The following is a 14,510-nucleotide window of genomic DNA, read 5'->3' as shown; positions in this document are numbered from 1 at the left end:
TGAAGAACCATTACGATCATGCGTGTTAATCACCTTGAAGCGTGCCAAAACTCTTTTTTGTCAGATGGAATGACCACCGTTGGTTCTCACTGCTGCTGGCGTTGCTGCTAGTCACGTACTAGCCAGCATGATTTATGCTTGGCAAACAATCAATCAAGCTTGATGCGATTAACATTTTCTCTAGCACGTGGGCTCGGGAGTGAATTCACCGTAATTTGAATTCTTCAACTGCCGGAGCCTTTCGTCTAAAGGGATAACAAATATGGCAATAGATATTCTACAGCGCATTCGCAGAAATCTACGCATACGATCCTTGATCGTGATTGACTGGGCGCGAACCTGCGTCATTGAAGTCACTAGAACAATAAAGATGCAACGCGACTGATAGGTTCTCACGAGGTGCTGCTCACTAGACGTTGTGGCAACACCACAGAATTCTAGGAAACCCATGAGTCATTGATGGAAAGAGATATATTGGATGTCATAAATAAAAATTGCTCGCGTTTTTTAGCATTTTGTGAAGTAAATGTGTGTTTGATTTCGACTATCTTTACCCGATTCGTTTGTGATCGTTGCTGAATGATGATTCATTATGAATAAATGATTGTCCTATGGCAAATAAGAAGATTACAGAGGTGGAATTTACAATTACTAGAATAAAATTTTGTTTATATATTTTTTGCATTTTTTTAGCCTGATATGTTTTTTTTCAATTTGCATAGCTTCTTTGAAATTAGGTTCTCGAAAAAAAAAATGCAGCTTAGATGGAAAAGGATTTAGGTTAATGGCTGAAACGCCTTCAGAATCCCTAGGCAGACTGCATTAATGACGCAAACACCATCTGTAGATCAGGACCAAACCAACCGACATAATCTATGCGTGCCACGTAGAACATTATGATCATTATAAAATTGCCAGCTACTGGCCAAGAATTACCATACAATAGCGCTGCCAAGATTTAGGTTTCCGAAGGTGCGATTTGCGGACACATCCGTTAGCAACGCACGCCGGTTCTGGGTAGCAACTGATGGTGGCTCGCAAAAAAGGCGCCGAAATGTCCAGCACAAATCCCGTATCGCCCTTTTTAATGGCGTGGCCAGCTCTGGTCACGTTCCCGGTCTCCAGACGTTTGATGGACACCTTGAAAAGGATCCGCTTTTTACACACAAAATTAAGCCAGCAGCGGTTGCACAACTTGGAACAGGTGGACAACACATGTTCAATGCTGAACGTTTCCCGGGAGAAGAGTCGATTGGCAGGAACGTGTGCTGTTGAGTTGCATATGGAAATTGGCGCGAAGAAAAAAGCCATCCAGAATGGACTTTTATATAATATCGATTTTTGTGCTGGACGAGACCAAACTGTCAAGTGATCGATCGAGACACTTTTTTTTCCTGGGCGAAGATTCGTTCGATCGGATCTCATTGATATTGGTGACATGGTTGAAATTTGCCGACTTTGAACCACGCGATCGGATGAGGGTTTTAGGGTTGATGAGTCATTCAATGTCACCAAATTTTCAATTGGTAAATTTAATTGAGGTCAATTTAATTTAAAGTTTTTGCCTCTCAAATGAGAAAGTTTGAAAAAAAGGAAAAAAAAGTGGAAAATGAGACGATTTCTAGATTAAATTTTCAAAAGGTCCTATCTGCATACGAAACCCATGACTCATAGGTTATTTTGAAAAAAATCTCTAGACTTAAAAATATTATTTAATTATTTTCTTATCGATTGTACCAGTTTTTTAAATAGCGATTCTATTATGGAAAACCCTGATCTGTTGATATTGGTATTGAATTCGATATTGAAAAGGAGAGGGAGACAAACCTTAAATTTTTTTTCGTGTTAACCCTCAAACACCTATTTTGGCATATTCCTAAAAAACCAAAATTAAATTTCTTAAATGCAATCCAATGTATTAACTTTGTTCTTTCTGAAATTTTTCTAGACTTAAGATGATTGTTTGAGGAGAATTTTATGTACCGTAAAACGGGGTGACTTTGATAGCAAAATGAAGATTACAAATTTAATACGTACAGAATGCTCTGGAATCATACTGATCATGGTAGAGAAGTGTTCAAAGTACTTCAAGAAAAAGTTTCCATAAAATTTTAGAAAGTTTAAATAGTTAGTTATCTACAAATAAGAAAATGTTGTTGGATACCGTTATTTTAATATGCTCAAAGTGTCATGGTTTTCTCAATAAACATGATTTCGTATCGAAAACGGAATGAATTTTCGGATTCTACGGACAATTTTCCACTAGGAAAAGGGGAAATAAGTTTGAAAATAATAATTCAAAAAAATCTTCAAATTTATAGGCATTTTCAGCAGAACAAATTCCATATAAAATTTGAAAACTTTTGATTCGTCCTTCGAATTCAGTTTAACCCTCTACAACCTAACCCCGCCTTTAGACGGGCTTCGATCTAAAAAATCGCCAAAAAAGAATTTTCCAACCGATTTTTATCTTTAAAAAGCATTGGAAAGAAGAACTCTTAATTTTTTTGAAAATTTTAACTTGTTTAACTTGTTTTATGTGACTTTGCCAATGTTTTTAAAAATGTAATTTTTTCAAAGGTCAACTTTGGCTGTGTTTTTCACTAACATTTCCTATATTTTCAGTAAAAAGAAGTATGCAGTAATTTTTGTAGTGTCCCAGACTATGCCTCTACGCATTTTTTTGCAATTTAAATGATGATGGGGCGATTATATAGCAGAAAATGTGAAAACATGCAAAAAATTGAAAAAGTGACTGTAAAAACACGAAAAAATTAGATAGGCGAAATGTAATTATATTAGGTGGTAGAGTAGGCCAAATACTACCAAAAACAAACATAAACTAAACAAGATAAATGCAAATTAAAATACTAAAAATGAAACAAGAAAAACATAAAACAAGAAAAGTAAAGTTTTTCGTAGAACAAAAGTTGCTCAAAATGACCTCCTAATTTTACCTCAAATTTATTTATATGTACATATTTTGTTAAAAAGCTGATAAACTTAGTTAACTAAATATAAACATTGATTTTTTTTCTTTGAAGCAATGCGATGGCAAATTTGAACACCTTAAATCTGATTTTAACAAGAAAAACTAGAAAAAGTCATCCCGGAATTCAAAATACGAATTTTCAACGCAACCATTTTTTAAGCACTATTGAAAAAACTTTTATCAAAAATAGTTTATGGACCTTGTGTGGCTTACCCAAGTAAATGTTTAAAAATAATAACCTTGAGAAAAACCTCAACAGTTGGAAAATATTCCAAAAATAAATTTAAATCTTATCAATGTCACCCCGGTTTACTTTATTCTTGGGAAAAAGATTTTCTCCGATATAATTTTATCTAATCAAATTTATTCCTACACATATTTATTTTGAATAAGCCTAAACTTAATTAATTAGTAATTCAGAAAAAAAACTACAAATCTAGAGTTTTTTTTAAAAGTCCTATAAACAAATGAAAGACAATAGCTTATAGGACAAAAAAACTAAATTTTCTAATTAGTACAAAAAAAAAACTCCATCAAACATCTTAAACGTAGGTACTAGTGGTAATCGGAGAAAACAAATCTAGTTTTTGGCCAAATAAACGTTGTTCCGAGTTCAGCCCAAATCGGTGAACCTCGTTTTAAAAAGTTTACTTTAGCCTTTAATTTTGACTGTTACAAAAGATAACTCCCTTGTACGCAATAACTTTTCTGTGAAGTCCAGTCTTACGGCCTCGGTAGCTAGTCAAATTGTTAATTGTATTATTTTTGTATTTTTGATACAATAAGGCACTTTTGGAATTTTTACAAACATAGAATATTGAGACCACAAACTCGAAAAGACGGACAACTGAAGGGGTTACAAACATGTGGATAATCTCGTAATTTCATATTACAGAAGGTTGATAAAATCCACTAAAATGATTATTTTCAATAACTCCTGAAAGTTTCATGAGGATATTTTGAGCTTATTCCAAATGCCACCCTATGCCAAACCCCCCATAACCATTTGCGCACTTTGTCTCCAAACAGTTAAAATTCTTCGGCATTTCTTCGGGTTTTTGCAAATTCGCAAATCCGGTGCGTTCGTCACGTCCGATCGGCTTCTTCGCTTCTGCTACTGCTTCTCCCGTTCTGGCCATTTGACCAATCTTGGGAGGATTCTCTCTCCCTCATTTTGGCCGTTTGCCCAACCGCGTGCTCGCACACACTCTCTCACATGTGCTGTGAACGTTTTCAAGTAAGTCAAATTTAAATTTATTCTAAAATCTAATAAAATCGATAGCCTTACATACGAAATTAGTTTGCGCGCACACCACTGAAACAAAAGAGGCAATAATAATTTACCCTGCATGAATACCAACTAATTCTTTCGCTATTTTCGGTATAAAAGCGCCTGTTCCCGGTGCCAGAATTATCAGTTATCGGTGGAAACTTATCCAATAAACAGTAGTTTAAGTTTAGCGCCCGATATTTGCTCAACTTCAGCTGAAGATACGAAATTTCGTAACGAGTAAAACAAAATCTTAAGTGTAACAAGCGAAAAATACAAAATTACAGTGAAAATGATCAAGATCGTTGCTCTTTTTGTGGCCCTGTGCGGCGTGAGTGCGGCGTACACAATCCCGATGAGAAATGGTGCGTGAATAAGATGGACTTTTATGTGATACAAATTCAGTGATCTTCAGTGAACATCTCAAAAAGGCTTTCAGTGATACTAATCGATCAATGTTTTACCCCTATTACCGTCAGCTATCATGTACTACCGTCAGGCGATGCCCTACATGGCTCCACAGCAGGCAATGTACGGATTCCACTACCAAAACCAGCAACTGCAGAACCAACGCCGTTCCGCCGGAGTATCTGCCTTTGCCGCCGGAAACACCATCGCCACTGGAACGTATCTGAAGGGTAAGAACTTGGCCGGGTCAACGCGTTCAGGAACCACAAATTTATCGTCCTTCATTGTAGACTGCCAGAACTCGGATGTGGAAAGTGCTGAACTGCCGGTTCAGGCCGACCAGAGTGTGCAGTCCGTGGCTGAAGCTTTCCCAGAGGAAGCCTACCCGGCCGAAGCTGATGCTCCCCAGTATGACGTTCCGGCGGTTCACGAGATCGAAGAGCCCCTCGCCGAGGAACCCCAGGCCGCTCCGGTTGCCCCCGTCGTGATCCCGGACCAGAAGAAGAAGGTCACCGTTCAGCTGGAGTCCGCCGAGGAAGACGAAGAGGAAGTGTTCGTGGGACGTCGTGGTGCCCGTCCGGCCCTGCCCAACACCTACTTCCCGATCAACTTCGGAAGCACCAACGGAGGAGCCATCGCGATCGCCAACTCGTACAGCACCGGCAAGGGAGGATCGGCGCACAGCACGGCCACCGCCTACGGAAGCCCAGCGGCCGCGGCATCGGCTGACCTGAAGAAGACTCCGGTGGCCCAGCTCAAGAAGAAGCCCGCCAAGCTGCGTGCCCGGAAGTACTAGACGCTTGTCCAGTGTTCTGCTTTAGCGATAAGGTTCCGTACCGTCCCACAGTCCCTCCCTAACTTATTAAGTGTAACTACGGTCAAATTTTGCCTTCCCTCCACACCCCTTAGGATAACGCAATGGCATAGTGCAAGCTAATCGATTAGTTTTGTAGTACAGCGACAAGGGTTCACTATTTATTTTGTGATTTAACAAGGAAAAATCTCAGAAAATCGTTCAAATACATCGAGTTGTGAACAAAAAATTGGCTTTACTATGGCATAATATCACATGCCTTGATTTCTGGATAATGGGCGGGATTCGATCCTTGTTCCTTCTGCATATGAGGCAGAAGCCGCAAGCAATTAGCTATAAGCAATGGAGTCGGTATATTCAAATTAGTGCATTGCACCCGCCCTGATTTAGATTGAACTATCAGCGTTGGAACAAATGCCATTTCTGAGCCATCTACGACAAAGGGAAGTGTAATTAAACGGGCAATGAAGTTTGAGGTCCAAAAAACAATAAAAACATAAAATAACTCGCATTTTCCTACAACTTTCAAAAATAAAATCCTCATAGTTGAATTGGAAAGGTCTTTTGAAGCACTTCAAAAAGTGCCTTAAAGATCCGGGATTGATTTGACTATTTCTAAAAACTCCAATATTTTTTTGAAACAAGATCCAACACTATTACTCCCTTAGGTCGAAAGCAAGAGAATTTTGTGGACTATAAGCCTGTTTCAACTTTTTGGTCAATCGCAATTTTTTGTTCACAGTTTTACGATTTTCCTATAACAAACATTTTACACCATTTACTTTTGCCTTGTAGGCCAACAATTACTTTTTGGGCTAAATTTTAGCACATTCGAAATCTACGGGTAATCTCACACTATTATGAATTGCTAGTGTTGTAAATTTGATTTAAATAATAATAATTTCATATATAAAAATGGATTTTGTTTACTCTGTGATCAAAACGTCAAGTGATGTATCACATAAAATTGGCAAATATACGGTTTAGCCCTAATCCGAAAAAAATAATTCAATTCATGAGTAATTCTCGCTGAAAGTGGACCACTATTTACACAAGGTGCGTAAAAATCAAAAGCAAGGTTTTTTTTAATAGCCCCCACCAAGTTATGAATGAAACCATGCTTGGTTGGTTAAATTTGTCCCTCACCTCGGCGCCACGGCGCGTCTATGAAATTGCTAATAACTTTGCAAAACTTCAACGAACCCTTGATGTTTAGGGGTGTTTTGGAAAGGAAATGAGCAGAGCTTTCGAATGCATTTGTCAGAAAAATACCGTTCCATACATTTTTTTGCCACAAAACACCAATGTATTTTTAAAAGTCATTTTTGAAGGCCGGCGCCCCGCTTTATCGAAAATCTGACAAATCCATTCGAAAGCTGAGACGATTTCACATGAAGGACCAATAAATCTAAGGTGTATGTTCATCCTATATTTTTTAATCTAATTTTGATTCCGCGAGCGCAGCGCTCCGTTCGCATTTCGGGTGCCCAAAATGTTGCAATTTGCTTGCCCCATTTTAAGGTTTTGTCAAAAAATATAGGTGCTCACTTTTTAAATGATAGTTTATTGTCCAAGGATCAAGATGAACTATCGATAATTGACCAATATTGGTTTTTGGGCTCTTCGAGGCAATTTAATGTCGAAAAATTGCTTGTTCTTTTTTTTTTTTTGTTAAATGCTCACTTTCAATTGGGTGGACGTTTTTTTCAGTAAAACTAATGAATGTAGCATGTAGGAAATTTCACCACGAACATTTTTCTCTAAAAGATTACGTAATTTCGATACTCCAGTGCCAAGATATTTTAGTTTTAGTGAGAAAAAAAAGTGCCAATTTTACAAATTTGTCAGAATTAACAAGCACGGCCTATTATTTACATGCGGCATATGTTTTGTAGGCCAGAGTATGGTTTCTTATAGTTATGTTGGTCGCTGAATTCGGATCTGAAATCAAATTTCAGATAAACAGTAAAGATTTGTAGCCACGCCCAAATATTATTTGCGGTAATATGCTGTAGTTTTAATCGCTAGTGAAAAACAAGCAATTTTTCGACATTGAATTGCCTCGAAGAGCCCAAAAACCAATATTGGTCAATTATCGATAGTTCATCTTGATCCTTGGACAATAAACTATCATTTAAAAAGTGAGCACCTATATTTTTTGACAAAACCTTAAAATGGGGCAAGCAAATTGCAACATTTTGGGCACCCGAAATGCGAACGGAGAGCTGCGCTCGCGGAATCAAAATTAGATTAAAAAAGATAGGAGGAACATACACCTTAGATTTATTGGTCCTTTATGTGAAATCGTCTCAGCTTTCGAATGGATTTGTCAGATTTTCGATAAAGCGGGGCGCCGGCCTTCAAAAATGACTTTTAAAAATACATTGGTGTTTTGTGTCTAAAAAATGTATGGAACGGTATTTTTCTGACAAATGCATTCGAAAGCTCTGCTCATTTCCATTTCCAAAACACCCCTAAACATCAAGGGTTCGTTGAAGTTTTGCAAAGTTATTAGCAATTTTATAGACGCGCCTAAGTCAAAAAATTACCAATTTAAAAAAATGTTTTAGCATCGTGGCGCCGAGGTGAGGGACAAATTTAACCAACCAAGCATGGTTTCATTCATAACTTGGTGGGGGCTATTAAAAAAAACCTTGCTTTTGATTTTTACGCACCTTGTGTAAATAGTGGTCCACTTTCAGCGAGAATTACTCTCATTCTAAATGTCCAGTCCAGTTGTTTTGAAATCATCGTTAAAATATTTTTTAAAGAGTCCCAAAATGCAAAATATAATTTTTAATGCAGGGAAATGCGTTTCATATAGTGTACAGTTGATTAGACTTCTGTTGTCATTAAAATTTTGAAGTTTTTTGAAAAAAAAAATGGCTCTATTTTGGTGACATAAACTTTGTAATTATTTGCAATAGCATTATTTCAAATTTTACCAATCTAAACTCAGTTGAAAAGCTTCTGTTCCGAACGATAAAGTTACATAAAGTGAAACCTACACATTTTTGGGGAATTCCCTCAAACATCCAATCCTGTTCAATATAGACAGGTTCGCGCTAGGGTGATGATCACCCACTTAGCGTTTGAATATTATATGCATTCACTTGAATGAAAAAAATATCACCCTGAGTTTCCAGATTTTTCTAAGTTGTTTCTACACAGCAAAAAAAGTTGAATTTTTGAATGTTGAAAATTTGGTTGGTTGAATAATACCTCTTTTTTGAGTAATATTATCAAACAATGTGTAAAAATGTGAACCTGATGAATATTCATCAGAAACTGATGCAAATTCACCATTTTCTGATGTAAAATTACACGTTTTTTTGCCACAAAATCTGTCACCATTTCCTGATGAATATCACCATATTTTTTTTCTGTGTAGTATAACGATAATCCATGTGGTTCCACCTATGTTACACTATTCTACCAAAAGCCGAGTATAAAACCTGGTATCAATGAATATTTATTTTCCAATGACGCTTCAACGGCCTACCGAACACACCCAAGGTTACCTCCGGAAATTTAAAATTTTAGTCAGAATGAAAGATTTATTTAATATCTTTGGCTTAACTGTGGTGTTGGGAGTTTTCATACATTCAGCAAACGGTAAGAGTTTAATGAAATTTGATAAAGGTTCATCAATTCCATGTTTTATTTCTAATTTATAGCAATTTATCAAAGGAGAAGCTTAGAGGAATCAGCAATCAATTCAGCGACAACTGGGGTAAGTTCAACCATTTTAAACTGCTACCAATTAGAATTCTAGTCTAACCACATTTTTCTCCAAATTTTTAGCGGCTTCGGCTTCGGCAGTTCCAGAGCCAACGCAAACGCCTTCAGTAGTGGCTTCGGGCCGCACGGATTCGGATCGAGTGCGGCGAACGCGCAGGCTCAGTCTTTCCAGAGCGGAGGACCTCTCGGTTCGTTTGGTGCATCGGCGGCCAATGCCGCGTCCCAGGGATTCAGCGTTGGACCCAAAGGGTTGGCCGGGTCGGCGTCGTTTTCGGGCAGCCAGTCGTACCAGCTGCCCGGCCGTAAAACACTCTCGATTGCGTACTCGAACGGGTTCAGCGTGGGCAAGAATGGTCGTCCGCAGATTTCAAGGGGGCAGTCGATTAGTTGGAGCTGAGATTATGTAATTTTGTTATCAAATTTTAAGTGAAATTAGATTAATATTGAAACCTATATAAAACTCGTGTAAATTTTTAAGCTGAAAATTTTATAAAGCCGTGATCAAAAACAATCGTATAATGTGAAATTAACATTACACTGAAACCCCGATGGTTTGACATCGATTGTTATCAAAACATCGGGGTAAACTTTTAGTTTGACACCCTCTTTACACGGAGCTGATTTAAAAAAAAATATATATTTGTACATGGCCCTTAACTACGTGGACACTTTTTTTAAATAAGTAAATATAGATACAAAAATTTACTGTAAAAATAAACAATAATGTAAAATTTTATGCAAAATTTCGATTTTTTTAAAATGAAATGTATCACAAAATGCTATACATATTAGAACATTATTGTCAGAAATTTCAATAAATTAATAAATATAATTTAAAGTATCCCGTCTTTTTTATCTGATGTCTCCAAAATCAGTTGCGATGAGCCTGAAAGTGCCTTTTTGGATTATAAATGCAAAAATTAATATTATGCAATGTGTCCTCAATAGTTAACAATTGATTAACGATTGTACTAGTTTATTCCTTAAAAAATCCCTTACCACTTTCTTCCTGAAAAAAGACTCTATCACGATTTGAGAAGTATGTTTTGTTGTCTCAGGAAGCGCTGTGTGTGATCACTGGGCTAACAAAAAACGGGTATGCTCAGTTTGTATGGAAACAGGGGGATGCTAAAGGCAGCCATCTTGGGGGTTGAGATTAATATCACGCGCAAACTGTGCACAGTGAAATCATTTTTTTTTATTTATATTTAATTTTTTTCATAACATAAATTCTGATTTAGTGTAGTAAAAGTCAACATACACAGTAGTTCTGTTAAACGTTTCATGTGATAAAAGTACAATTTTAAATGAGGTTATCGGTCAGATGTGTTCTTAAGGAACCCAACTTTAGTAGTTTATGTTGCACATAAATTGAGAAAAAATCATCTCAAAAACATACACTACTATTTAAACTTGAATTTAAAATAATCAGTTTCTTTCCATTTTATGCCAAAAGTTTTTTACTTTTTTACAGTGCGCAGTTGATTTGTTTTGGTTCCGTAATCAACAGCTGCTCTTTTGTTCTGGCTTTATTTTGGTGCCGTAAATGACAGTTCCCTTTTGTTCTAGTGACGTAATTGACACCTGGTGATGGCTGCGGTCGAGCTGCCTGTAGTGAGATATAGATGTCGCCCCCCCCCCTATATGGAAGCTGTCAACATGCTCCCTGGCTGGATTTTAAGCTTAATCAGGAAATGGTGACAGATTTTGTGTGAAAAAAATTGTAATATTACATCAGAAAATCATAAATTTTCATCAGTTTCTGGTGAATATTTCTTTAGGTTCACATTTTTAACACATTTTTTAGGTAATATTACTCAAAAAAGAGGTAAGATTCAACCTACCAAATTTTCAACATTCCAAAATTCAATTTTTTTTGCTGTGTATTTAGAAAGATTTTTTATGTCAGTTTTCAATAGGGTACACAGAAAAAAAATCCTGAATGTTACATCATTAATGATGTAACACTTTTGCACGTCATAAATCATTTAAATTTAAATGCGATTTTATGCATAAGCTCGAAGTTGCTCAAACATTGCCTAGAATAGACATAATAAAAGTTTAAGAGTATAATTAAATTGAAGGGAAAAAAGGAAATTAAATAATAATAAAATTAACATGGTACTAAAAATTTAAAAAGCAGGAGGAGAAAGTTATTTGATACCTACTATAAGTTTCAATCAAACAAATAGAAAAACGATCCTCTACCGCATTGCATGCGTATGCAAATATATTCACTAAATTACCATAAAGTGCCTCTTTAAATTTGCTTCCGGACCACCGTTAAAACTGGTTTTGCTTAATCTAGCCAAATTTTTAGATGTTTCTAGAATCTGTCGCAGGAAGCAAACTTTAGTTAATCGGAAACTGCGAGAGCAATCGGACTAAGAGCAGTATGAAGCTGTTGTGTTTTTGTGTAGTTTTGCTGCATTTGAAGGTGGCCCTCACACTTCCGGCGCAACAGTTCAAACCCGGAATCCCAATAACGCCCACAGGTTCAGATGTGAAATTGGTTATTGTTTTGAAACTTTTAACTATAGTAGAGATTTTTTGATGCATTTAGTTAATCAAGTACCTGGTCAAGCCAAGGGAATAATCGGTGAAAGTTCAAGTTCGAAGGCAACAGCTTCAGGTGAATTTGAGTAAAATAAGTTAGTTCGCAGAGAATTCATTTCTGCGGTTTATTTACAGTTTCTTTATCACAACCAGCTGTCCCACAAACAGTTGCCACACAATGTAAGTTATGTGTGATTTGTTTTCAGCAGGTACTAAACTATATAATTATGATTTGCAGATATTAATAGTCCATCCCAAAGTTTCAATAGTTTTGCAACGAGGACATCAATGCCTTCGGGTTAGTTTCAATCAGTTTATACATCCATAAATTTTTATCATTTTTTTTATTTCCTAAAATAGCCATAACTTCATCTCCGCAAATTCAATGTAAGATTTGATTATATTAGACAAGAAAGTGCCAACGTACTAATTAATGAAATATTTTTTGTAGACTACCAACCACAAACATATCAGTCGTACAGGCCACAAAGTAAGTAATATAAAATTCCTCAAATACATCTAGGTGTTAAAGCACAGCAGAGATAGATCGCGAAGCTTGGGGATTTGCGCGTGTGAATCCCTGAATACCGGTTTATGTTTGAAAAGAAGAGTTTTCGAAAAATTCAAATTTGACTTATGTTGTGGGTGTATCTTTCGGGGCCAGGGATCAAACTTAACTGAATAAATTAACTGCCCAAAAAAAAGGTCAGCTCCACCACGAGTATGGAACAATCTCGAAGTTGGGTGCGTAGTCTGCGTTGAGTTAGCACCTCAGTACCAATCACTAGCCGGCTCAGTCGTTCAAAGGATTCGAAAATGGCACCATCGCAAATTTCGTTGCTGCTGTTGCTGATTTGTTGGCACGGTTTTTTGGTTTTGGCCAAACCAGCTCAAAAGTATTCCCCTGGAGTGGCTATTACTCCCACAGGTGATTGTTTGTGAGGTTTTGGAGGTCAGAAATTGTTTCTGAAATTTAAAGTTTTTACAGAGACACAACCGTCAGGTCAATTAAGTGGCGTTATTGGCACGAATGTGGTGGATGCTGTACAAACTGTTAAACCTGGTGAGTTAAGGATATCATTGTCCTAAGCCACAAGAATTTTGTTTTAAATTTTAGGCTCAAAAGTAATCAGCAAATTTCAACGAATTTGAATTTTCATTTTTTATTAATTACAAGTAAAACCAAACTCATCAAATAATTTGCAACAAATAACTGTTTTTACAGCCCCAGTTCAAACGTACGTCCAACCGGCTCAACCTCAAGTAGTAACCTATCAGCAGCCTCAACATGTGGTTTACCAAAGGCCTCAACAGATGGTGTACTACCAGCAGCAACCCCAACAGCCAGTATTCTCAATATCCCCAGTATTATCAGCAGCCTCAGTACATTAGCGGCCAACAACCTTACTCGTACTCCACCGGTAGACCAAGTAAGATTCTTTTTTACCTTCAAAACTTTGGTTTAACTGACATCACCAAATATGTTACAGGTTCTAGTCTATCAGACGCTTTGTTTGGAGGGGGAAGTGGAGGAGGAAGTAGTTCCCTCAGCAGTCCAGTATCGTCTGCCCTGGGAGCGGCTGGAGCGTTGGGAGCCTTAGGTACCTTGGGAGCGTTGGGCACGTTGGGTGCAGGTGCATTGTGAGTAAAATCCTAATTTAGTACTAACAAAATTTGTACATTTATTCATTTTGATTCTTTTTAGGTTATTTGGATAACGCAGTTGACTGCAGACAATCTTCTGTCGAACAGTACAATGTAATGTAATGTAGTTTATGTTTTCTTAATCATAGTTTAGATAAATGTCAATAGTATTATTAAATGATAGCAAAAAATATATATTCAAGAAGAGTATCAATCAACATACGCTAATATTTTTCAAAGTTTATGTCACTCCTCTTCCCTTCAAAAAAGTCAAAAATATTAAGCGACTCAACACATATTAAAAAAAAACTACAAAATTAAAATGGAAATAGAAATTGATTTACAATTGAGCAACTCTCTACGAAATCGGCCGATTTCGACCATTTTTATTTTTTGTATTTTTTTATTTGGCTCAAACTTTGTGGGGGCCTTCCCTATGACCAAATAAGCTATTTTGCGTCATTGGTTCAACCATACAAGTCTCCATACAATTTTGGCAGCTGTCCATACAAAAATGGTATGTAAATATTCAAACAGCTGTAACTTTTGAGTGAATTTTCTGATCAATTTGATGTCTTCGGCAAAGTTGTAGGTATTGTTGAGGACTTTTGAGAAAAAAATAAGTACACGGAAGAAAAAAAAATTGCTGATTTTTTAATCAACTTTTTTTTCACTAAAACTCAATTTCCGAAAATACGTATTTTTTTATTTTCGAGATTTTTTGATATGTTTTAGGGGACAAAAATCCGCAACTTTTGAGCCATAGAGAAACATGGTCAAAACATCTACCGCCGAGTTATAAATTTTTGAAAAAACAGTGATTTTTGGAAAAAATCGAAGTTTCATGCAAAAACAAGTTTGACATTACTTTTTAATGCAAAATTGAATTTGCAATCGAAAAGTACTGTACAGATTTTTTGATAAAGAGCTCCGTTTTCAAGATATAGCCACCGGAAGTTTGATTTTAGCGAAATATTTGCAGTTTTTCAATTTTTAAAAATAGTGACCATGAGTGACCATTTCTAAAAATACTTTTTTTGAAAAGTTCAGAAAATTTGCAATAAAATTGTCTAAGAGACATTGAA

The 14,510-nt window shown here is 36.5% G+C and overlaps 3 protein-coding genes across 3 annotated transcripts; all 3 read left to right on the top strand.

The window, feature by feature from the left end:
* The first annotated feature begins 4,422 nt into the window (after positions 1 to 4,422).
* On the top strand, positions 4,423 to 5,713 carry LOC6033544. Its single transcript, XM_001843926.2, has 3 exons — positions 4,423 to 4,627; positions 4,742 to 4,900; positions 4,961 to 5,713. The coding sequence occupies exons 1-3, from the start codon at positions 4,555 to 4,557 to the stop codon at positions 5,464 to 5,466; spliced, it is 738 nt and encodes a 245-aa protein (XP_001843978.2). The 5' UTR covers positions 4,423 to 4,554; the 3' UTR covers positions 5,467 to 5,713.
* Positions 5,714 to 5,826: 113 nt separating this feature from the next.
* Positions 5,827 to 9,674, top strand: LOC119769277. The gene is made up of 2 exons (XM_038261242.1): positions 5,827 to 5,831; positions 9,289 to 9,674. The coding sequence occupies exons 1-2, from the start codon at positions 5,827 to 5,829 to the stop codon at positions 9,620 to 9,622; spliced, it is 339 nt and encodes a 112-aa protein (XP_038117170.1). The 3' UTR covers positions 9,623 to 9,674.
* A 3,340-nt stretch (positions 9,675 to 13,014) lies between these two features.
* On the top strand, positions 13,015 to 13,499 carry LOC119769276. The gene is made up of 3 exons (XM_038261241.1): positions 13,015 to 13,211; positions 13,272 to 13,422; positions 13,487 to 13,499. The coding sequence occupies exons 1-3, from the start codon at positions 13,070 to 13,072 to the stop codon at positions 13,497 to 13,499; spliced, it is 306 nt and encodes a 101-aa protein (XP_038117169.1). The 5' UTR covers positions 13,015 to 13,069.
* The last annotated feature ends 1,011 nt before the right edge of the window (positions 13,500 to 14,510 follow it).

This window comes from Culex quinquefasciatus, chromosome 3, assembly GCF_015732765.1.
Source record: "Culex quinquefasciatus strain JHB chromosome 3, VPISU_Cqui_1.0_pri_paternal, whole genome shotgun sequence".
Lineage (NCBI taxonomy): Eukaryota > Metazoa > Arthropoda > Insecta > Diptera > Culicidae > Culex > Culex quinquefasciatus.
The sequence above is the reverse complement of the archived record's forward strand: the minus strand, read 5'-3'. Positions and strand labels throughout refer to the sequence as shown.

What these genes read in the sequence shown, in the direction of transcription:
- LOC6033544 (XM_001843926.2), top strand. Translation starts at nt 4,555, where the DNA reads ATGATCAAGATCGTTGCTCTTTTTGTGGCCCTGTGCGGCGTGAGTGCG. An exon ending in CACAATCCCGATGAGAAATG is followed by an intron (nt 4,628 to 4,741) that starts GTGCGTGAATAA and finishes TATTACCGTCAG; the next exon opens with CTATCATGTACTACCGTCAG. An exon ending in CACTGGAACGTATCTGAAGG is followed by an intron (nt 4,901 to 4,960) that starts GTAAGAACTTGG and finishes CCTTCATTGTAG; the next exon opens with ACTGCCAGAACTCGGATGTG.
- LOC119769276 (XM_038261241.1), top strand. Translation starts at nt 13,070, where the DNA reads ATGTGGTTTACCAAAGGCCTCAACAGATGGTGTACTACCAGCAGCAAC. An exon ending in GTACTCCACCGGTAGACCAA is followed by an intron (nt 13,212 to 13,271) that starts GTAAGATTCTTT and finishes AATATGTTACAG; the next exon opens with GTTCTAGTCTATCAGACGCT.